The sequence below is a fragment of the Abramis brama genome, assembly GCF_963993115.1.
Source record: "Abramis brama genome assembly, chromosome: 15".
In the NCBI taxonomy this organism is placed as follows: Eukaryota; Metazoa; Chordata; class Actinopteri; order Cypriniformes; family Leuciscidae; genus Abramis; species Abramis brama.
The window spans coordinates 21,301,184-21,325,435 of record NC_139977.1 but is presented as its reverse complement, the minus strand read 5'-3'; the positions used below and the strand labels follow the sequence as shown (position 1 = coordinate 21,325,435).

General features: G+C 38.5%; 3 protein-coding genes across 4 annotated transcripts; all 3 read right to left on the bottom strand.

Annotated features, from left to right (window-relative positions):
* Positions 1-3,067: 3,067 nt before the first annotated feature.
* Positions 3,068-6,466, bottom strand: nim1kb (NIM1 serine/threonine protein kinase). Of its 2 annotated transcripts, XM_084136394.1 has the most exons (4): positions 6,145-6,466; positions 5,487-5,780; positions 5,074-5,342; positions 3,068-4,419 (listed from the first exon to the last, which is right to left on the bottom strand). In XM_084136394.1, the coding sequence occupies exons 2-4, from the start codon at positions 5,761-5,763 to the stop codon at positions 3,664-3,666; spliced, it is 1,302 nt and encodes a 433-aa protein (XP_083992520.1). In that variant the 5' UTR covers positions 5,764-5,780; positions 6,145-6,466; the 3' UTR covers positions 3,068-3,663. The 2 variants fall into 2 exon arrangements, with proteins under 2 accessions (XP_083992520.1, XP_083992519.1); XM_084136393.1 differs by lacking the exon at positions 6,145-6,466 and having other exon boundaries at positions 3,542-4,419; positions 5,487-5,968.
* A 562-nt stretch (positions 6,467-7,028) lies between these two features.
* ccdc152 (coiled-coil domain containing 152) lies at positions 7,029-10,189 on the bottom strand. Its single transcript, XM_084136310.1, has 8 exons — positions 9,941-10,189; positions 9,704-9,809; positions 9,355-9,423; positions 8,892-8,956; positions 8,700-8,802; positions 8,425-8,552; positions 8,202-8,297; positions 7,029-8,088 (listed from the first exon to the last, which is right to left on the bottom strand). Exons 1-8 carry the CDS (start codon positions 10,001-10,003, stop codon positions 7,963-7,965), a joined length of 756 nt encoding a protein of 251 aa, XP_083992436.1. The 5' UTR covers positions 10,004-10,189; the 3' UTR covers positions 7,029-7,962.
* A 573-nt stretch (positions 10,190-10,762) lies between these two features.
* Positions 10,763-23,849, bottom strand: ghrb (growth hormone receptor b). Its single transcript, XM_084136309.1, has 9 exons — positions 23,174-23,849; positions 21,758-21,848; positions 17,249-17,384; positions 16,857-17,041; positions 14,438-14,622; positions 14,040-14,181; positions 13,861-13,951; positions 12,672-12,741; positions 10,763-12,591 (listed from the first exon to the last, which is right to left on the bottom strand). The coding sequence occupies exons 2-9, from the start codon at positions 21,831-21,833 to the stop codon at positions 11,734-11,736; spliced, it is 1,743 nt and encodes a 580-aa protein (XP_083992435.1). The 5' UTR covers positions 21,834-21,848; positions 23,174-23,849; the 3' UTR covers positions 10,763-11,733.
* Positions 23,850-24,252: the final 403 nt, after the last annotated feature.

The window sequence follows — 24,252 nt, the reverse complement described above, 5'->3', positions numbered from 1 at the left end:
GATTAATATTTCGTAAATAAAAACTAGGCTGTGCGTTCAGTCCGTTCAGAAGTTGGATTGTAGTAGGCTGTGAATAGGCTATCTGGTGGAGACGGCATTGAAAAACACATCAATTTACTAGTGACAAAATACTCAGGCTGTGTCAATATGTGTTAAAATAATATATAGGCCTACATGAACCTCACTGCACGCGTATCCTTCAGGCTCATTTTTATTCGCGAAAAACAATGGCTTCTATAGTGAAAAAATGTCCGTTCACAAAGTTTTCTTTCTGAAGTAACTCTGGATTGGGGGCAGCATTTAGCTTCAGCTGCCATCTGCAGCCGCTGGTGATCTGCATGTGTAAAGCTACAGCACAATAGTAGCGCGCTGTCCCGTTAAATTGGGGGCCCCAGCACAAGGAACTCATTGTTACCTCGGCAGATGTCTGAGGCACGACGCTACTCCATCTGCCAAGCAGCGCAGATGGGAGGTGAAGGCGGTGTCGCGGGGTGAGTGTTGGGCTGCCAATCCTATGGCTCCCTGTCAGTTGCTGTATTGTTTACAAACCGCCCATGGCTTCTGCACGGATTGCTGGCTGCGGCTCTCAGCGTTGAAAGAGGGGCTTCAATGAAAGCACAGAGGAGCTGTAAACTGATTATGCAGGGCTATTTAGTGAAAGTTTGTACACAAAAATGGAGAAAAGCAGTAAGGGCTGACAGACGTTTTCATACATTTTTATTTGCAAAAATAAAAAAACAGCTGGCTGACAAGACTGAAACATAAATATAACAGGCCTATTTAAGCCTCTGATATAAACAGATGTCCTATGTAGGCTAATTACAGAAAGCAAATGATTTTAAAAGCACTGTGATTGTGAACATTTAACAATACAGATATTCATTTTCTCATTGATTTGGTCTATTAAATATTTTGTGCTACAAGCCATGAAAACTGAAAAACAGTAATTACACAACTCCCACAGTTTTAGGCTGAAGATTTTTCACCCAAAAATCAAAATTCTTTAATTTATTCACCCTCATGTTGTTCCACATCTGTATAACTTTCTTTTGTCCATACAATGAATGTCAGTATAAACAGTATTGTTTTGGACCCAATTGACATTGTACTATGGACAAAAAAAAAAAAAAAAAAAAAAAAAAAAAACTATCCATTTAAAGGTGCAGTAAGCAATTTCTCATAAAGGCTGTTGATATTTGAGATCACCAAAAACAAACACGCCCCTACACAAAAGGATCACACCCCAATCTTGATGCCTCGGCCCCTCACATTCACATTCACAAGCTACACTGTAAAAAGCTATCAGTTTACTTAACTTAAAAAAGTGAGGAAACCTGTTGCCTTGAAGATATTAGGTAAATAAATATCATGCATAACTGAAACAATTAAGTTTTGTGGAATTGTCAAGGTCTCTTAACTAAAAAAAAATCAATTACACATATAATATATAATATTTATAATAATACTTTTAAGGCAACAACGTGTTTCCTCACTGTTTTTTAAAGTCAACGGATCACTTTTTACAGTGTAAAGACTATGGCAAAACCTGCTGTGTCTGCCGCCCAAGGGTATGTCATCAATAAGTTAAAGCAATTTGTATTACTATGATAATTCAGGTTGAATGTCTCATTGTTATTTAGCTCCTCTACTCCTTCGATAATGAATATTTTACAAATGTGACAAGACCACCGAGCCTCATTAACCGGTTGAAACCGGTTAGCCGATTAGTTTAAAATATGCTACACTATTTGAAATAACAGCCATTTCGAGCCGCGTCTGCAATTTCGCAACAGTGTCGCATCTCTCTGCCGCTCTGCCTCCCGTTCACACACACACTGTCCCGGCGCCGCCCTTCAACTCACGTCACTTTTTTTAAATCCCTTACAGCGCGAAACATGAGTCCCGCAAACGCGGCGCCGAGGAGCTTGTATGTAATCGGAGGACAAATGGCTCCTTAGTTTCTAAATGGTTTGGGTAACAGTTACAAGGTGATCGCGTTGAAAATAAAGGCATTTGTCTAGCGTTAGAAGCTCATTTGAAACATTGCCGCGGCTCATTTAAAGGAGAACTCCGGTCAATTTTAACATTGAGCTCATTTTTTTGTAAATTTGGAGTGCTGTCAATACAGAGAACAACGACAAAAATCGGTGTTGCCTACACCGTGTTATCCTCTTTTTAAAATTTGCACCCTGTTGACTTCAATGGGGCAAGTTTTAAACCTGCTTTTAGCCTCTTAACATCCTTGATGTGTCATTACAAGTGCCCAGCCATTTGAGTGATTCCTTCAGAGTGAACACGGGTGAATCTGACTGCAGTAGATGTTAAAGATATGAATAAAAATGATGTTATTTCAGCCAGCGCACATACCTGTATTTACATCCTGTTTTCGGTCGAAGTCCACAGTAATCGATTGTCGAGTTCACGCGCGTAGGTTTAGTTACCTATGATCACGCGCGTGAACTCGACAATCGATTACTGTGGACTTCGACCGAAAACAGGAAATAAATACAGGTATGTGCGCTGGCTGAAATAACATAATTTTTTAAAAATGAGCTCAGTGTTAAAATTGACCGGAGTTCTCCTTTAAGAAAATGACAGCTCAGAAGAGACACCGCTTTAGTTGGAGGAGGTGCTAACAATAAAAAAAAAAAGAAAGATGATGATCATCAACACCTTACATCATAGATGATGTGCTACTACTGTATTTAAGCACTGTATCACACAAGTTGCAACTTACATCTGTGTCATTCTTTTTGGTGAAATGGTCCCACACACTACTTTTCTTTGCACGCTTCATCCTGTCGTCTGCCCTGGCTCTAACCTCGAGTGTTTTAGCCTGTAGCCTTTACTTTTCGCAAACCTTATGAGCGCGCGAACCCAAACGCTGTGACCTCGCGCCAAATGTTTTTATTGGTTTATTAAGTACAAAGAGGCAAGTATGAAAAATTGAGTGTGAGGGATTTGTTCACTTCACACAAAAAGATATTGGAATGAGATGGCTAACTGTAGTAGCGTTTAGTCCACTGTCTATAATAGCCTAATTTAGAGATCACTTTTTTTTTTTTTTAACCGACTATCCACAGCTTTGATCGGTTAACGTTGATACGGTCAACCATCGGTCAAACGGTCATCGGTTAACATCCCTAAAAGCAATTACTAAAAAGGGAACCAAAAGAAAAAACATATATTAGGAGTATGTTATCTCACTTTTCGGACTCACTTTGAGAGCCGATGCTTGAAACGGGCTGTGGAGGAGGTTTAGACGTTCCTAGTCTCGCGTAGCCAGACCTCCAGACTGACGGAAGAAGGTCTGGACTCTATCGCAGCTTTCATTGGCCAAGGACCGCCCAAGAGGCCGTCTGACTGATATGTAATGCAACCAATCACAGTTCGTTTTGTTACGCGCCATGTTTAGGTAACGCTAAATGTACCCAGCATTTAGTTGATCCTGGTAAGCGCTCATTGTCACAGTTGTAAACACAGCAGCTTTCTTCTTCCGTGAGGGGGTTTGGCATCACGGCGGCTTTGTTTCCAGGCGGACCGTTAAAGAACGTGACACACACTCTCCCGGACATCCTGTAGAATTCAAGCAGTTAGATGACGACTTCAAAACTCCAGAAGTGTTTCCAGTGTGCCATATGCATCAGATTGCTTACTGCACCTTTAAGAAAGAACGCACAGTTTTGAGGAGTGCCGTAGATTCCTGTAGGCACGAAGACTGTCTCTTTTAGGATCTTTGACGACTCCACTGATTGTAGGCACAAACTCGGCTCCCCTGTTTCTCTTAACTCTGTGCAAGAGTATGCGGTAAACTCCTGTAATGGGACTACGAATGCGCTTTCCTTGGTTATTAAGAATATGTTCATGAGTGACTCCCAGTTTCTCCAGGATACCTTTTACCTCCTCCTGGTCTCTGTCTAACTCCCCTGGATCAGCCTCGACCAGATGAATGGGGTTGAGCTGGTATAAGGGAGGAATAGGGCGGAAGAGTTCCACTGGCAACAGCCACTCGCAGCCCAACATCTGGTCCAGTGCGCATCGCTCTAACGGTTCTGGCTTCAGTATCCCCCGGATCAGCCGCTGACATGGAGCAGATACCCAGGTTGGCAGGACATAGGCCCCGTCCAGCACACTTTGGCGCAACTTGGCCACAGTGTCAGCACGGAACGGCAAGGTGCCAGTCACCATGAAAAAGAGGAGGACGCCCATTGCCCACACATCCACAGGTGGCCCGATGTAAGACTCGTCTTTGAAGAGCTCCGGAGCTGCATATGGAGGAGAGCCGCAAAAGGTGTCTAGGGCTTGGTTTTGATTCTTGACCCTCTTGCTGAAGCCAAAGTCAGCCACTTTAATGCAGGAGTTAGTTGTATAAAGAACATTTTCAGCCTTCAGATCTCGATGGATGATGTTGTTCTCGTGCTGAAATGAACACACGCAAATATATAAATTCAAGAAATTCAACATTCTCACGCAGTGATTAAAATGATTTGGTTCGATGACATACTGTACACAATAAAGAAATGGAAAAAATCATTAAAAAAATCTAGTTTCAAAAACATTTTAGAAATGTAGTAATGTGTTAGTTTTATATTATTTTGAAAAGCTTTTTAAAGAAAAAAAAATACTTTAATGCTATATTTTAAACATTTTTGAAGGTTATATATATATATATATATATATATATATATATATATATATTCATATATATATGAATTATTCATAAATGTCAATTAAATATTTGAAAAATCTAAATATTAACAAACAGGTTTTTTTATTGTTTTTTTTTTTTAGACATAATAATAAAAGATCATGCTAAACTACTTAAGACTACTTTTTCAGAATTTAGTTTGTTTCCTTATGATTGTTTTGACATTAAAATATCTAAATTAATTTGAATGGAGAAATGTTAGAAATGCTGTTCATAGATGAGGTGTATTTAAATCATTTTGTGAGTAAACTGCATTTTAATCTGGACAAAAATGAGCATCATTGACCCATAGTTATACTATACTTAATATGACTTACTATTGATGTGTTTTCTAAAATCTAGAGTACAATGTATTTGAGTCTAACCATGTATTTGACTGCTGACAGGACTTGGGCGAATACAATCTTGCTTTCTCGGTCAGGGAGTTTTCCTCCAGAGATGATTCTGGTGTGGAGTTCTCCTCCTCCAGCAAACTCAAGAACCAGGTACAACCGACTTGGCGTCTCCAGTACCTCATAGAGCTGCAATAAGTTGGGGTGATACAAGCTCTCCATGTTGGAGATCTCTCTGGACAGCATCCTCTGGGTCTGCAGATCGAGCCTCATCTTATCCATGATCTTAATGGCAACCTTGTCTAAGGAAATGCGTGCAGAGTCAAATCTGAATGACGTCATTACACATTAATCCTGTTACTATCTTAATTCTGACCTACTACACCCTAGATTCAAAAAGTCGAAGTGTTTGTTTACAACCACTTTGATAAGGAAAAATCTCATACCTTTGGTGAGGGCGTGGATGGCCAATTTGACCTTCGAAAAGTTCCCACAGCCAATCTGACCATGGACTTTGTAGAAGCCCACCCTTCTGCCCACCGTCAGCTCCTTTATGGTGTTTTCGTCTTTGCACATTTCCAGCGTTAATTTTTCCAGGGGTGTCAGGCGTTTGGAAGGGTCTTCCTCTTCCTCCTTCTCTGACCCACATTCTGAGCTGTCCGTCAGAGTGTAAAGATTGTGCCGATGCACCTGTGGCGACACCTGAATTGTGCTTGCAGGCATTTTGCAGCTGCTTAAGGCTAAAAAAAACAGGAACCAACAGTAGAAGCAAATTAGTTGCAGCGCACAATATTTGCTTGCATGCATAGAAATTAATGTGCGATGCATAAACATATAAGCAGAACAGCAGTGAATTCTGTGAAATTGTTCTTTAACAATCAAAATGTTTAGCTGGCATGACCATATAACTGCAGCTCATGCTAATGCTAATCACATAAATAGACTTACTTCACCTTGTTAATAATTTTATATTGTCTATTTAAGCACTATATGCATTGAATACACTTCAACAACATTTTAAAAGTTAACAAGCATTTTGACAAGCTTTGTTGACTAAATTAGAACACTACACAACATTAGAAAATGTAAAATCATTTATCTTACCGTTGTGCTCTCGCAGTAGACTAATGCACGGCTGCTTTTCTTTTTTATAGGATCAGAAGTCAAAGAATATCTCCACATGTTTATATTTTAAGATCTGATCTAAATAAGTCAGAGTAATACTTCTTTTGCAGGTTAAAAAAATAGTCAAGGTAAGGTCAAGTAAGACCAACATGTGGATGTTCACTTTAACTGCCCTGTTCTGTAACTGCATACATAAAAATCACTGATGTGGTTTCCCGTCAATAGTCTTCCTGTCTCCAGGGAAGTCTTCAGCTCTCTCTGTCCATCACGTTGTCAAAGTGAAACAGAACATCCTGGTATCATGTTTCCTAATCTGCCAGCTTTATTTAGAGCTACTTTAATCCTCTCTGCTGCCTGAGACGATGCCGGTGAAAAACAAAAGGCAAGAGCCACTGTGAAAGGAGGGTGAATAACTGGCAAACAAGTGCATCGCTGATTCTTTAGAAGCACTTATGGGATATATTGTCATGTTTGTGACAGGAGACCCTAGATGTGATCGTCAGTGATCTTAATGAGCCCGATCTTTGACTGTACAGACGTTATGTAACAGCATTACTAATGAGATTACTGCAGGCCCTCCTTGACACATCAAGGGCTTTGGCCGACACTATGATTATTACTAGTCCGCCAGCCTCTCAGTGTGAATGATGAGGCTTCACATTCTCATTCTGGAGAGCACGTGTGCCGCTCGTGATGGGAAGAAAGCATCTGCAGGCTGATATGTGTTGTGTTTTCTTCGGTGTATAATATCTGTGCATATTATAATATTATTCGGTGTATAGTATTATAATATATTCTCAGTCATTATATTCAATATATTTGAATGTAATGTTATTGACTAAAACGATTGTTTTTTTTGAAAAAAAGTTGTTAATTGAAATAAAACAATAGATTAAAGAACTAAACAAAAATTAAAAAATGTACTGAAATAAGTTGAAGTAATATAAGTGTCTGTAATGAAACTCTTGATGGCGCAGGCTGATTGCTTCCTGCTGTATCAGTAGCCAATGTGATCGCTGCTCAACCTTGCTACTGCTCAGCATTGGCTATAGCAGTGCAGCGTGCTTCAGAAACCCTCCAACTTCCCCAGCTCCACCTGTATAGATCTGCTATGGGTAAATCATGTATGCCATATTGTGCAGCAGCAGCAGCATGTCTTGACAGTATGTATTGGCAGTAGCAACTTAGTCCCGTACTTGCTCCGCAGTATGACAATGACTATTACTACAATTCCACTGATTATGTTGCATGTAATAATGTCTGCATTATTTTCAATGCATTTGATTTAAATGTCCGTCACAGTTGAGCTGCTGAGTGATTTAAACTGTACTTAAAAAGTCATTTATTTCAAGTCTGATTCTTTGAATGAACCAGCATTTTCCTGGTATTTGACGTCACGAGCCACTTCCTTTGTAATGTACAAAGTCTGTGTGCCTGAGGAAGTCACTTAATTACCGACGTCTCTATTGATGAGATTACAAGCTTTATCTGGAACATGGCCGTTGTGTTTACAGGTGTGCGGGCAATATGCAAAAGCACTCCCAGGAGCCGTAATCTCCCTGAAGTCCATGTCACCTGCCACTGCACCCCTTTTGAATGACCTCTCACATAACAGTCTTCACAGCTACATGTTCATAAATGCGCATTTATTAAATTAAGAACATAACACAGAACGCAATTGAAAAAGATTTAGCATATATTCCAGGGGAAATGCATTTTCAAATGAATACAACTGTCAAACACAAACAGGTGGATGAAGTTGGCCCTCACGTTACATTGGACAGATCATAACAGGTCTCAGTTTTTCCTCCTCTTCAGGCGAGGGTCCATCAATCCGTAAAGGCTCTGCTGTTCCAGCTCTCTCACCCTCTGACGCAGAACCTCAATCTCTTTGTTTTTCTCATCCTGAATGAACTGGAGCTTCTGAAGTCACAAAAACAACGATACAAAAAAGAGGTAGAAATAAAGGTGTAATCATAAACCTTGCTTTCCACAATGCTTTGAGGTGTTTTGACGGACGCTGCAGTGTGACTCACTCTTTTAAAGATGTTCTGTGGATGAGGAGCAGAGGCTTGTGTCTGTGGATGACTCTTTGCAGACATGCTCTGGGCCCTTGCAAGCTTAGCACCAAACTGCAAATGGATGAAACATTTTTACAGCCATAAAACTAAAACAAACATTAAATAATGCTTTAATAGTGTATTAAAACTATTAAAGTTTAATTTATTCACAAAATTAGGTTACTGAATTAAATTCTACCTCCATTTGAAGTTTAATGGTTTGGCTTTGCTTTTCTTTCTCCTTCTCCCTCATCTGCCTTCTCATCTCCTCCAAAGCACATTCATTTCTCTCATGAGCCACTTTCAGATCAGTTTCTTTAGCATCCACTTAGAAAACAAGATATAAATGTTTCCTTTTTGAATGTATAATCTTGCAAATTTGTTTTAACTGTATCTATACTGGACAGTAGCTATACTAGCCATCTCATCTGTTTTATTGGATGGTAGATAAAAAGTGTTGTGATTTTCTCTCACATTTCCTTTGTGCTTCTTTTTCACGGTCTTCCAACTCCCTCTGGTGTTGATCTTGCAGTGCTTTCATTTCAGCCGCCAGTCTTTGAAGCCGAGTCTTGCTTTCCTACAACCACACAAGGGGAGAATCAAGCTCAAACAACAAACACAATTTTATGCTTATGCCAGCAGTAATTGAATACAGCCCCATCTTACCTCTATTTGAGCTTCATTTTCTTTCTTCATCCGAAGAGCTTCATTTTTCAGCCTTTCATTTTCAACTAGAAAGTGTTGTGATCATTCATGCACATTTTAATTTGGATTGGATTACACTGAAATGTAGTGTGTTATATTAAAGGGACAGTTCACCCTAAAATGAAAATTATGTCATCATTTACTCACCCTTAAGTTGTTCTAAATGAGTTTCTTTCTTCTGCTGAACACAAAAGAAGATATTTTGAACAATATGGGTCACCAAACAGTTAATGGACCCCCTTGACTTCAGTATATGGAAAAATACTATAGAGTCAATGGGGCCCACAAATGTTTGGTTACTGACATTTTTCAAAATATCTTCTTTTGTGTTCAGCAGAGTAAAGAAATTTATACTGGTTTGAAAAAACTTGAGGGTGAACTTCATTTTGGGGTGAACTATCCCTTTGATAGATTATTTCTCTACCTCTGAGGTCGCACTGTTGTTGTAAGGTGTATTGTAGACCTTTGACAGTTTCCAAAAGTCCATCTCTCTCTGTAGAAGAAAGTAAACCATGTCAAAGAAGGTGTTATTATATTATATATACTGCATTAATTAACGGGATAACTTTACGTAGAAAGAGTGCAAATTACTATATTGCAATTCAAGTATGGGGATAGAAATGTAAACACTAAAATTCACATATAAACATTTTAAACAACTGAAAGACTTCAACATTTCTACAATTACACCGCCAGATGGCAGCAGAGATCAATTTTTCCCAATTCTTTGGCGAACATCTTTATTTTATATCCATATATATTTATTGTCTTACCTTCAGTTAAATGTTTCTCCTTGTTTTGTGCGAGTTTTAGAAATCTGCTAGTCTCGTCCAGTTGTATTTCAAGAGTACTATATTCCCCTTTCATCTCCGTAATTTTCTTAAATCACACAAAACTTAGGCAAGTTAATTTAAGTTACCTCAGAACATTAGCGCATTCACAGAGCTTTTATAACAACGTTCTTCACAAAGGTTATTTTAATATCTGAAATATACATTTAGAGGCCTTACATTCTCCAGCTGGATGAAATCTTTCACAAGTTTAGTCAAGTCGACGGCAGTAAGCTTTTTCATCTTGGCCAGCGTTTAACAATAGGCAGCAATAATGATAAATATTTGACGTTTAGTCGTCACTGAGGACAAATTATAGTAAATGGTGTATGGTAAACGACTTTCTCAACGTATATTACGGGTTTGTTTCCAGGATAAACGCATGGAAAGAAGCATGTGTGTCAAATGCAGTAATGCCTTCGAATTATCAACCACATGATCCCTGGTAGTAGTATACAGAAAAGTCTTAAAGGGATAGTTCACCCAAAAATGAAAATTAGCCCATAATTTACTCACCCTGAAGCCATCCTAGGTGTATATGACATTCTTCTTTCAGATGAATACAATCGGAGTTATATTAAAAAATGTCCTGGCTCTTTCAAGCTTTATAATGGGAGTGAATGGGTGTAACGTTATGTCTTTGGAAGTCCATCAAAGCGCATCCATTCATGATTAAAGTGCTCCACGGGTTAATAAAGGCCTTCTGAAGTGAAGCGATGCGTTCGTGTAAGAAAAATATCCATAATTAAAACTTTAGCGACTAAAATAACTAGCTTCCGGCAGACGCAAGTCGACTTACGTCAAAAGAGTAACCCTTGAACTTGACGCACAACGTAATGACGAACGCGGTTGCCCAGCCCTGTTTGTTTGAACCGCGAGAGGCGTCAAAGCTTACACTACTCCTACACCCTACATCGTCAAGTGTTACTCTTTTGGCGTAAGTCGACTTGCGTAGGCTGGGAGTATAACAGGAGTTGTAGGTCACAGAGTGCAAAACCAGTATTTCTTAGTTCATTGCTGTCATTTTATTTCAAGATACCGCTTATATTACAAAGTTAAAAACATCCCTTTTGAAATGATAAACAATACTGAACCAAGGCCCAAATAGCATTGAGTAGACAGCCATGCTAACAAAAAACACATCTTAAAGGGGTCATCGGATGCCCATTTTCCACAAGTTGGTATGATTCTTTAAGGTCTTCATGTAAAGTTTGTAACATACTTTGGTTAAAATTCCTCAATGGTTGTGTAAAACAACACCCTTTTTACCTCCTCAAAAACAGCTGTGTTCACAGCGACCGTTTCGGTGCATGTCTCTTTAAATGATAATGAGCAACTGCTCGCCCCTCTCTGTCACACAAGACACATAAAGTGCTGCCTTGGTGGACAGTATACAAATGGCTGAGAGGGAAATATGCTAATACGGGACAGTCCGTCAGCGGTCGTGGGCGGAGCACTTTTTTTTTTAGCAAAGTTGGCTTGTCCTGAAACAAAATTGATCATATATACATTATTGTGGCACACAATAAGGACAATTGTCCACAATTGAGGACAAAAGCCTGTAACAGTTCACATAAACATAAGAATCCCTCTTGATATAAATGTGTCACATTGTTTTTTAACACTGATGATAGAATCTTAAGTAGGCACATAGTGGTGGTTAGTTCTCTGAAAACAAACTATAAACATGCACAAAATAATACAACATAACTGTTATACAACTGCATGTGAGAGCATAATGTATACTTCTGCTCTATGTCTGCTCAAAATAACCTCTGAAGCTGTTAACCCTCCAAATTAGGAGAATAAAGAAAAGACTCCAGGCCTTATACAGCCCACTATTAGCTTGCCAAAAGATTTGTTTCATGACATACATTCCACTGGAGAAGGCTTGGATCATGGATCCACGTCTTGTTCGATGTTGGCTAACCATGTCAGACGCCACATGCACACAGAGCAAACGTACTCCACTTTTAGTTAGGGGTAATGTTGTCGAGTAGGTCAGGAGTCAAGTATCCTTCAGGAGTGGGCAAATTCTTCACCTCTGCCGTCTGTGGGGCGGTTGGTGTATTTGGTTTAAGGAAGAGACTGTTTTTCCAATCCACCCCATCTACCATAGTGTACTCTGGACTGGTGGGCTTTGCAAGGGTGGGAAATGCAGTGGACAGAAAGGACGTGTTCGTCTCAGTGCTCAGGTTTTGAATGTCACTGAATGCACTGTGTTGTTCTTGACTCTGTGATTGGTCTGTAATCGGTGGGTTTGGTTTATCGAGGTGGGCGCTGATTGCACTGGCAACAAGCTCGGAGGTGTAGCCTCTTTCGTCAGGGATCACCACCAACTGTTGGATTTCTTTTCTCTTATTGTTGTCTTTATCCTTCTGAGTTTCATTATGACAGGTGTTCATCCTTTCTTGCTCTTCCAGAGAAAGCACAGCTTCACCACGCTGGGTGACGTCACTCACTTGTGAGTAAAGGCTGTTAGACCAGGTTGTGTCTTGTGGACAGACGGCTGCAGGTTGCGGTGGCCCAGAGTGTGTACGCGACAACGGGTGGAAACCGTCGTGGCAACTGGTTGAAGGGTGATCCGTTTGATCGTGATCTGACAGGTCCGGATCACAGCAGCTAGCCCGTCCCGAGTCATCATCCCTGAAACTACTGGACATTTGAGGTGAGTCAGAAACCGGAGAGTCGATAAGGAGCTCTTCTTCCCTCTCGTGTGGTTCGTCGATGTCCACCTCTATGAACTCTACCCAAGGATCATTGCTGTACAGTTCTGGCCGCAAGCCCGGGTGGGTGCTTAAGATTGATGTGAATTCACTCAGCTGACCTTTCTGTGGAGAAATGAACCAAACAGAAAAGCTTTAATTTGTAGCCCCTAAACGTTCTACAAAATGAATGTGAAGTCACATACCTGTAAAAGCACAGGGTCAATCCCTTTGATTTTTGGTCCGGGGACTGGCGGCAGGAAAATCACCATTAGCCTACAACAGAAATCAGGCCACACTTAAGTTAAAGCTTTGCTTTGAGTAGCCAAATGGTTTGAATATTGAATTGCCAACTATGCAGTTTTCTATACTGTATATTCCATAAAAATAATCAGAAAGGATGCATAAACTGATCAAAAGTGACAATAAAGACTTTTACATTGGTAGAAAAGATTTCTATTTCAATTAAATGCTGTTCTTTCCTTTAAAAAAATCCTTTAAAAAATGATCAAGGTTTCCACAAAAATATTAAGCAGCACAACATTTCAACATTGGTAATAAGAAATATTTATTGAGCAGCAATTTAGCATTTTAGAATGATTTCTGAAGGATCATGTGACACTGAAGACTGGAGTAATGATGCTGAAAATTCAGCTTTGCCATCACAAGAATAAATTACATTTTAAAATATATTTAAATAGAAAACAGTTATTTTAAATTGTAATAATATTTTTAAAATATATGTTTTACTGCTTTTTTGATCAAATAAATGCAGCCTTAGCGGCCATTAACACAGAACGCGTTTTTGTTTGGGGGGAAAAACGCAAGGTCTCGAGACGCGTTTTTTAAAAGTTGAATTTGTTTTAACTTAAGCGCCACGTTTTTAGAATGCAGTGTCATGCGCGAGGCGCTACAAAAGAAGTACTGTCGTACACCTCCGTCTAGCGTGTTTACATTGAAAAATAATGGAAAAGTAGCGCAGTGGAATGGAAAAACGTATTCTATGTGAACGACCCCTTTGTGAGCATAAGAGATTTGTTTGAAAAACATCCAACCTTTTGAACAGTAGTGAGAATATGAATATATTTTGAGAGAAAAACACATTCCTACCAGTTATAAATGAGAATCTGTCTTGCCTGACTTTGAATTTGCCTATTTTGAGGTCTTGAATGTTGTACAGTGGAATTCAGTTGTAATCTATTGTGTGTTTTAGTTGTAATGCAATAAAAGAATAAACTAATAAATGCAGTAGAACAATAAATGGTAATGCAGGAAAATGAAAGGACAGAGGAAACTAGTAAGTGTTTAGATAGGAATGCCACAGTAAATCACTGTATTCATACATAATGCTGTCAGATTTCTTTTACACTGTTATATAACAGAGCATGTACTCACTTATGTTGACGTGAAACTATGATCAGCATCAAGATAATTGCGACACCAACAGCAGAGAAGACAAGCACAGCTGTAATAGGAATTCTTGATTCTGAAAATAAAAGGAGACAAAGGAGTGAAAAAAACATCTTTCCTTCCTTCCTTTCAAAACCTACAAACCGGTAGATGTTTAAACTGACCTTTGTTAGAAATGAGTATGAAGATGGAGTCACTGAAGACACCAAAATTGTAGCCTCTCATTTGTGACCTGACTCTGACTTCATATTCAGTGTTGCTGCAGAGACCATAGATATACGCCTGTGTGTCTTTGCCATTGTCCAGCTGTAGAGAGACAAAGAAAGCTAAGACACTCCAACCTTGAAGCCTTGAAGATATTGTGTTCCAAACATGGTCTAATTATGTCTGCAAAATCCAGGTCATAGTCTTCACCATGGTGAATCAAATGTAAATGCAAATTACTTTTAATAAAGCTTCAGAGGAACTCCTCAAGAAACACATTTGACTTCAAGTCTGTTTCTCATTAGGAGCAGATTAGAAATCTGGATTTGATGATTGCACAGCGTTGCGTGAGACTCACTGAGATCCACTGGTCTGAACCCTTTTTTCTGTACTGTGTCTCGTATAGCAGCAACATCCATCCTGTCTTCACATTCTCTGCAGCAGACGGAGGAGGATCCCAGCTCACAACCACATCACAGATTAAGCTAGTTGTGCTCATACTCAAAAGAGTCCAGTTTAGTCCTACAGGCGGATCTGGAAACACTGAGAAAATAATGAACAACTAAGAATAAATGGAACATGTTTGCAAGTATTTTGCCCTTTAATGCAACGAAAAGGAGGGTTTAGTTATCTACAATGAGGAAAATAAGACTGGTGGGAATGTTTAGTTAAAAGTGCGTCATCCTCTCTTAAGAATGTATTATTGAAAATATATTTTGGACAATATAAATATATCTGCTAACACTTTAGTTTAGGGTCCAGTTCTCACTATTAACTAGTTGCTTATTAGCATGCATATTACTAGGATATTGGCTGTTTATTAGTACTTATAAAGCACATATTAATGCCTTATTCTGCATGACCATTTTCTACATCCCTTAATCCTACCCAATACCTAAACTTAACAACTACCTTACGAACTACAAATAAGAAGTAATTAGGAGTTTATTGAGGCAAAAGTCAGAGTTAATAGTTAGTTAATAGCAGTGGCGTAGGTTTGATTTTGAAATTGGTGGGGACGGGGACATCAATATAAATATATTTTAAGTTTTGATCGAAATTATTGCTAAGGATATATCAGTGTCACTGGATATTGGTAGGGACACGTCCCTAGCGTCCCTACTAAATTCTACGCCCCTGGTTAATAGTGAGAATTGGACCCTAATCTGAAGTGTGTCCATATATTTATATATAAAATGTATATATAAAAAAATTTACAAATAAGTAACTAAAACTTAAAAAAAAAACTATATATATGTATAAATATACGGTATCTCACAAAAGTGAGTACACCCCTCACATTTCAGCAAACATTTGAGTATATCTTCTCAAGGGACAATACTATAGAAAATAAACTTGGATATATTTTAGAGTAGTCAATGTGCTGCTTGTATAGGAGTATAGATTTACTGTCCTCTGAAAATAACTCAACATACAGCCATTATTGTCAAAATAGCTGGCAACAAAAGTGAGTACACCCTAAGTGATAATAGCTGTACGTCGTTTAACCATGCAAAGCCACATGTCCTATTCATCATGTACATTTTTTTGTCTGCTTGACAGGACCATACAAATCTGTGTATCTTGTATTAGAGCAGTTACAATTTGTGCTTTGAGTACAATTCTCTCATACTGACCACTGGATGTTCAACATGACACCTCATGGCAAAGAACTCTCTAAGGATTTGAGAATTAGAATTGTTGCTCTCCACAAAGATGGCCTAAGCTATAAGAAGATTGGTAACACCCTGAGACTTAGTTACAGTACAAGCCAGGGTCATACAGAGGTTTTCCAAGACGGGCTCCACTTGGAACAGGCCTCGCAAGGATCAATCAAAGAAGTTGAGTCCTTGTGCTGTGCGTCAGGTGCAGAAGCTGGCTTCAAAAAACAGACGCATGAGTGCTGCCAGCATTGCTTCAGAGGTTGCAGAAGTGGAAGGTCAGCTTGTCAGTGCTCAGACCAGACGCCGCACACTGCAACAAGTCAGTTTGCTTGGCCGTCGTCCCAGAAGAAAGCCTCTTCTAAAGCTGGCTCACAAGAAAGCCCGCAAACAGTTTGCTGAAAGCAACCTGTCCAAGAGCATGAATTACTGGAACCATGTCCTGTGGTCTGATGAGACTAAGATAAACTTGTTTGGCTCAGATGGTGTCCAGCATGTGTGGCGACGCCCTGGTGAGTACCAAGAAAATTGTGTCTTACCTACAGTCAAACATGGTGGTGGTAGCATCATGGTCTGCGGTACCAGCAGCATGAGTGCTGCTGGTACTGGGGAGCTACGCTTCATTGAAGGAAACATCTATTTCAACATGTACTGTGACATTCTGAAGCAGAACATGATGCCCTACCTTCAGAAACTGGGCCGAACGGCATGATAACGACCCCAAACACACATCCAAGATGACAACTGCCTTGCTGAGGAAGCTGAAGGTGACACAGTTTTGACATGTTCACTTAAGGTGAACTCACTTTTGTTGCCAGCTATTTTGACAATAATGGCAGTATGTTGAGTTATTTTCAGAGGACAGTAAATCTATACTCCTATACAAGCAGCACATTGACTACTCTAAAATATATCCAAGTTTCATTTCTATAGTATTGTCCCTTGAGAAGATATACTCAAATGTTTGCTGAAATATGAGGGGTGTACTCACTTTTGTGAGATGTAAATATATGTGAAAAAATTCAGCAAATATTGTTTCCACAAGGGATTGTTACCTTGAAAGCATGCCAAGACAGAAAAGACAAAGAGTGTCTTTGTGTTTGCCACATGGCTTACCAATGTCCTCCACGTTGAAAGATATTTCATCATAAACAACATCAAGAGAGCGTGAACGCAGCTGGATCGCGTAAGGGTACCATATAACAGTATTCCTGGAATCAAAGTAGCATTCATTCCTCGAGGAGCTGTAACTTGGACATTCACTCCATTTTCTCTCAATTCTCTCACTTTTCTTAGAATCCCTGCAGACGTGGGAAATTGGGGATCATTTTTAGAAGAACAGTCATTTGTCTATCAACTGACTGCTATAGACTGATTGTAACTTGCATTAATTATTTTTTACTTGTAGGTGCAAGAGAGTTATGTTACCAAATACTACCAATTATCATGCAGTTTTTTATATATTAATACTGCACTTTATTCTATGATGTACTATGATTATTAATTACTTTTCTAAGATGTAGAAAAGTCTCAGATCCTCAAATTCTTTGCCGTTCTGTAAGGATGCAGTCTCCCACTGACAATGGAAAGTCATCAGCTCTCGAGAAAAGCATCCAGTCAGATGAGGCAAAGTTGAAGTTTGACCTGCAAAGAGAAGAAAAAAATACTTAAACCCTTGCTGGTATTGAACATAGTTGCCTTAAGGCATGTTTCCAAGAAGTCTGATGGACAAGAAAAAAATAACAGGAATGTCAAGTTTTTAATTAGTCTTAATTATGACATGTTTTACTGCATCAGCTTCCTATACAGAAAAATAAATATTTCAAAAGATATATAAACATGGCATCAATAATGATGTTCTATATTCTAATGCTTCTTTTTTGCAATTCATAAATTATAAGGAATAAGGTTATTTTTATGCAAAAGTTTAAAAATGTGTGCTATCAAGCACAGCTGTGAGTGATCAAATGTTTTACTGCTAAAATAACATTCTGAAAATAATCGGGAAAATAATCTGTGAAGGTCCTTCAGTTTAAACCAGTTTTGGACTAACAGGATGTAACATAAATCCCAGTTGGGCTATAACTGTCAGCTGTGTTTTCCTGGAAATGTGTGCCGGCATTTTTCACATGTAGAAGAATATGAGTGGCAGAGCAGCAGTTATTGCCTGCAAGCTCTTTGACTCTCCCCAACCTGCTCAGCTGACAACATTTAGACAGCAATTCTGATAACACTTTAATTGACAATTTGAAGTAACAGCTAAATTTAAACATGGTTCCCAATGGTACGATTCATCTCAAAGTAGTGTGTAATGGAAGAATGACTGAGGATTTATTTCTAGGCCACAACATCTGTCTGGTTATTTACACTCCCAGTGCTTTTTCAGTTAATTCATTTACATTACATTTAATCATTTAGCAGACGCTTTTATCCAAAATATTATTCCTCATCATCTCTTATTATGTTGTTTTTCCCCCAGGAAAAACAGAGGAATTATTATTAAGAGCCATCGTGCTAGCTTGGTTTGTGAACTGGACTTATTTGAGTTTGTCTGTTTAGGGCAGGGGTGGGCGATGTGACCAAAATCTTATTTCACGACAACAATATACATCACAATATAGTTATTTTTTATTATTATATTATATTATTTTATTTTTTATTAAAAAATATGAATTAAACTAATTAAGTTTTCGGGTACGAAAGGTTTGTTTAACATTGAATAATCAAATTGAATAATCAAATGTAAAAATAAATGCGTTGTATGAATTAAATATAAATGTATTCTTATTAAAGCTGCAAAAGTTATTCAGTAAAGAGAATTATGTTTTTATCTCCTTTGTTTGGTAAACATGAATGAGACAGAGAGCAGCAGGTTTATTAAGTTGCTGTCACTTTATGACCGAATGCACGAATTCAATATACTGATACACACATCCGGTTTACACCCGACTGTTTACTTTCACTTGACAGAACCAACTGTGTTTACATGAATACTCCACACGGTGAGCATTTTGACATAATAGAGTGTGTCAGGGCCGCGGGAAGTGGGGGTGCTGGGGGTGCTGCAGCACCCCCTGTTTTCACAGAATTGTAAATGCAACACATATGTTTGTTCATTAAAATGTATTAATTTTTAGCATTTAGTCATTTATTTGTAATAAACACTTTAAGTGGGCTATTTAAAAATGGTTATTTATATGTTAAATTATCTTTTTAAAACATAAGCGCAGAGTGTTATGTAATATCGTGTGTGTGTGTGTGAGTATCGAAAAAATTTGTCCGCAGCTGCTAAAAAAAAAAAAAAAAAAAACAGTCAAATACCCCACTGTCAGTATTTTGTAAGGAACAGGCAAATATGTTAAATATAGCAGGAGACATTTTAATTGTTTACTAATAAAACAGTTATTTTTTTTATGTCATTGTCGGCTAGACAGATGAAGTTGACGACTCGCGATCTTCGCAGCGCCAGAGAGAAATGCACATTTCATACGAATTAGCCTACATAAGCAGCGCAGTCTGTTTTCTTTCGTTTTGAATTGTTCTGCTTAAAAGTAGACATTTCAAGCTATCTATATGTCTCAGGTCTGTGAAGCAATAGGCTACCTTATAGGCCTACGTTGAGTTTCGGTTCATTTATGAGACGAGCTCCAGGTTCGCCAGCGCCTCCGTGTCCTGATTATCTATTTTCTAATAGCCTATATTTAGCTACTTCTTATTAAATCCAGACAATTTGTTGACGAAACATCGATTAAAATTAAGATACAATTAATACAAAACGAAATTAAATTTAAAGACAGGCTTTGTGCTTTCAGTTTGAGGTCTCTGTGAAAGTTTTAAAACATTCGTTTAGTGCCACTTTAGAGCGCTGCACGTCCGTAGCGAAAACTGTCTATAACTTTTTTAATTTTTTTTTTGTGAAATAAATTTCTAAAAAAATGCAACTTAGTCCAGTGCGACTTAGGCTATATATGTTTTTTTCTTCCTCGTGGCGCATTTTTTGACTGATATGCGTCTCCGGAGCGACTTATAAAATAGGCTACAGTAAGTTATTTATTCTTTTTGTGCAAATGTCCCATAAAGTCCCATCCTTTAAGGATTCATTTATGTCCCATTGACCGGTCCATTGCATTACGAATAAAAGCAGAATCAATTAAGTCAAAAATATAATGTGCAGTCAGGTGGTTGGAGTGTGGGCGCGTTTTTTGATGAGTTTTATAGTCTTGATATTGTTTCTTATTCAAAAGTGGTTACGCCCAAAAAAAAAAAAAAAAATCAGCACCCCCAACCTAAAACCTCTTCCAGCGGCCCTGGAGTGTGTATTCGACCATTCAAGCACAATAAGACATGAAAGAGAGCTGAATTCGCGATCACATGCTGAGCTTTCAGTCTGCTCGAGCTCCGCATTTAGTTCTTTCACAGCTTATTGCGCATAGTAACTCTTTTTAACATCAAGCAAGTCCCGCTCTGTATTGTCTCATTCATGCTGTCACGATCCCTGCCTGTGTTTCCTGTGTTTGTAGTCATGGACTTTTATTTTGCAGTTCTATGCTTCCATTGTTGCTTTGTTTACCTCATGTTTGGAATCTCCTGTTTCGCCTGGATTTACTTACTTTTGTTGTTTTGTTTTAATAAAATAGTCATTGCATTTGGGTCATACTCTCGTTCCTCTGAAATCGAGGATCGCCATCCTGCCATCGCAACAGAACACCAGACCACTAATGGGTCTCCGACAAGGAGAACGCAGCATTGAGGGCTATCAACTAATCAACTAATGAGTTACTATGGAAACTATGATTACTATGGGTGTCGTCAAAATCAGCGTCCATGGCAAGGGAATAAAGCAGCAGGGAAACAATGAGGTGAACAAAGCAACAATGGAAACACAAAACTTCCAAATAAAAGTCCATGACAACAAAAACAGGAAACACAGGCAGGGATCGTGATTCGCGTGACACATGCATTTTATCACTCTAAAGTGTCATTAGTGCTATGTTATGAGTATATAATTTACATATTACGATATGCACGATATAGCAAAATCTCTAACGATGGACATTTTATACCATCGCCACAATATATATTGTCATAACGTCAAAGCAAAATTCCTTGCTTGATGCAAAAGATTTGCAACCATGTAGTCTCATGTTTGTGAGTTTGATTCAGGATTGCATCTTGTAATAACACTCTCAAAAAAATTCTAATTACCATTTTTTCCTTGTGCAATAAATTAGCCTTGGAGCTTACTGTATATGCATTTTGTTTATTGAAATTCTTTGTAAACTAATTCTCTGCCTGATAAAGGATAAGAATTAATCAGAGCTGTCATTTCAGTAGAATATGTTCCCATAGAAACTAATGTATAGCACAAATAGCACCTGCAGAGTGATGTTGTTAAGCTAACCATCTATTTCATATAGCAACATGCACTCCCGCCCACTTACCGCAGCCACTTTCACTCAGAAAACATAATATTTGATAGAATTAATAATGGGCAGACCTATTCAAAGCACAGTACACTGTTTCAAAGCGAAAGCATTAAATGGGCATGTGAAGAACGGAAGTGTGGCAGTAACAGCCGAAAGAAAACTGTGCAGTTCATTAATTTCATCCTAAGAGCCCTGGAAAAATCCTGATTCCGGCTCAGATTGCCTTAATTTTCTTAACTAAAGATACAGTTTCTCTGCAGCCAGCATTTGGAGTCCTGAAAATATGGTAAGGATTAGTTTTATTTCATAATGTAAAATCCAGTCAGTAAGCAGAGGTCCTATTGAGTATTTGCAGAAAGCCAAACAGCCACCTCTGTTTCACAATGGTGGCCAACTAATAGGGTGGAGCAATGGGTGGGTTGCTAAAGAAAACATCCTGTTTTCTTGTTGTTTGGCTACACTGTTGAACAACAGGCTTTTTGAGGAAAAAAGGTTGCTGAAAGTGGTAATTATTTGTTGTTGTTTTCTCTGAATGTTCCAAATTCAAACCCCTCGAGCAAGACATGTCACAAATATCTAAAAACTGCTAACCTTGTATTGTAGGAGGCACGCTTTGTGTTGCCAGAGCACTGGTGAACAAGATACAGATGAGAAGGGTGGTATCCATGGTATAGTATAGTCCCTGTGAAAAACAAAATAAAGTCAAATATGAAATCTGCCTACACTGAGTAATGGAAGCTAGTACCAGGTAATAGTCCTAATTCTTCATTTTTCATCTTTACTTCAATTCAAACACAGTTAGGTCCATTTATTAATTTATTTCATTGCGGAATTCAATCAGTTCATGATACTGACAGGATTACGAAATCACAGTAAACAGTCCTCTGCCATCCATTTTAAACCAAAGGCTCTAGCTAGCGGTTGTGAAATATATCCTCACGGCAACATGGCTTCGCTCCAATCTGCTTCTGGAAAACATCTTCTCAGAAATCCATGTATTGACTCTGCACTCAGCTGCATGTGGATCTCAGCCTTTCTCTTTGAGATTAAAATGGCCTTCACACTCAGTCCAGCAGTACAGATAACAAACTCTCACTTAGGGTGAAGGGCTTGGTCCTTGATAAAATGGGTACAGCCTGTTCTACAATGCCAAAGTGCATAATTGGGAAGTTGATAACAGAAGTGCTGTATGTTTGATATGGAGCTTCCTGAAAAAAGTCTGAGATAGTCTCTGCGCACCTTTCTTATTTAACATGACAATACCACAAGTGCCTATTTATCAAAACAATGAACTACTGACATTGTAAAAAAAAATCTGTAGCCCTACTTGAGCATGTTCACGGCATTTAACACAAGAGTTTGTGAGGGGAGAGTGTGATTAGTCCTGAGCGAGAAATATGTGAGTTAATGGTTTGTGTTTTACTCACACAAATAAAGTGAATATACGTAAAAAAAAAAATTTTAAAAAGTTTTTAAAAATCAAAGCTTCAGCAAGGAAATTGACATCACTGTCGCTCCGCTCCACTCAAGTGTTCCAGTCCGGCTTTTAGTTTGCCAGTTGCTTTGGAGACACAAAAAGCTTGAGTTTTTGGCTTCTTTTGGAACTATTTTCTTAGTCTGAGATGAAATATACAAATTACTGGCCAAAAAATACTGAAATACTATTCATGGAACTGTAGGCTATAAAATAAATATCACACTTGCAATCATGCCAAAGACAGAACTGATGCCATGCTGATATTTATTTTTACTCCAGTATATGCTTTATTAAAAACTTATTGTATACCCTCCTCATCTGGACATAATATGACGTGCTATGACGTAAACCTGTAGTAAACAAGTGTTCCAAACAGAAATACAGATAATGCAGTTAAAAACAACTTTACATGACACATCTGTAACATACTTTTGTTTTGCCTTAAAAAGTTACATCTCATTAAATTAATCTTCCACATCAGCATCCGCAATGATAAAAAACGAATCCCACGTTTGTCTCATTGAACTCACCTTTTCCAAGAGTGCGATACAAATTTGTATATCGTGAACTTCTATGAAAGTATTCCTCGGGGAAACTTGACTTCTTCGTATGACAGCTTGGTTAAATCAATCAATTTTTTTTAGAAAGGCATCCTAAATTAGCCCTGTTTTCTCTTCTGCCGTTTTGCCTAACGCGTGTCCTGTGGTTCTGACAGACTGGACCTAGGCTGCAACACTCTCTGGTCATCTGGCTCCAGCATCCGTAACGTAGGCTACTAGCAGTATAGTTTTTCTCTAAGGCTTTCGAAGAAAAGCGCCAGTTTTCTTTGAAGCACCCTGCGGGAGCTTGTAAAGTAAACCCTTATACACCAAGGCACTTAATCTGTTTACTGCATGTAGATTTTCGCATGCGAAAAATAAATGTACACGGGACTCCGCCCTAACAAGCGTCACACTGTTTTCCCACAACTGGTCTGTAAAATGCCACGCGCGTTATTTATCACTGTTTTGATTTTTATTAACGCTCGCTATTATAGGAATACATCGGAATAGCCTACATCAATCGAGCATTTGTGGTCAGATATGAATTTCCTGAGCTTCCCTCTAAAGCTGCAAACATTGATAATCATTTTCAGAATGCTGTCTGTGTAATTAGGTTTTCACATAGGCATAGCCTATATTCATCCCCATAATGGCTTTTATTTGCAGGTTTTGTGGTGTTGTGCTCTCCATATATAGGCGCTTACACATGATAAACAATGCAGGGTTGAATGGGTACACGTGACTGGACTGGGACACGTGTTTAAGGGGTCTTGCAGGATTACCGTTAAGACCAGAACACGCATGTAGAAGAAAAGTTTGTGTGGCAAAGTGGAAGATTTAAAAGTTAGGCGTTCTGTCAAGGGCTTTAGCTGGCACACTTTTACAACAGTGAATATTTCTTAAAGTCAATCTCTGTATAGATTATTTGTTCTGACAACAAAAAGCTAATGCTTATGTAGCCTATTTATTTATTCATCACAACATAATAATTATGAAACACCAAACAAGACACATTTTATAAAATGACATCATATAAAACGCGACTTAACTTATGAAAAATACTCTTT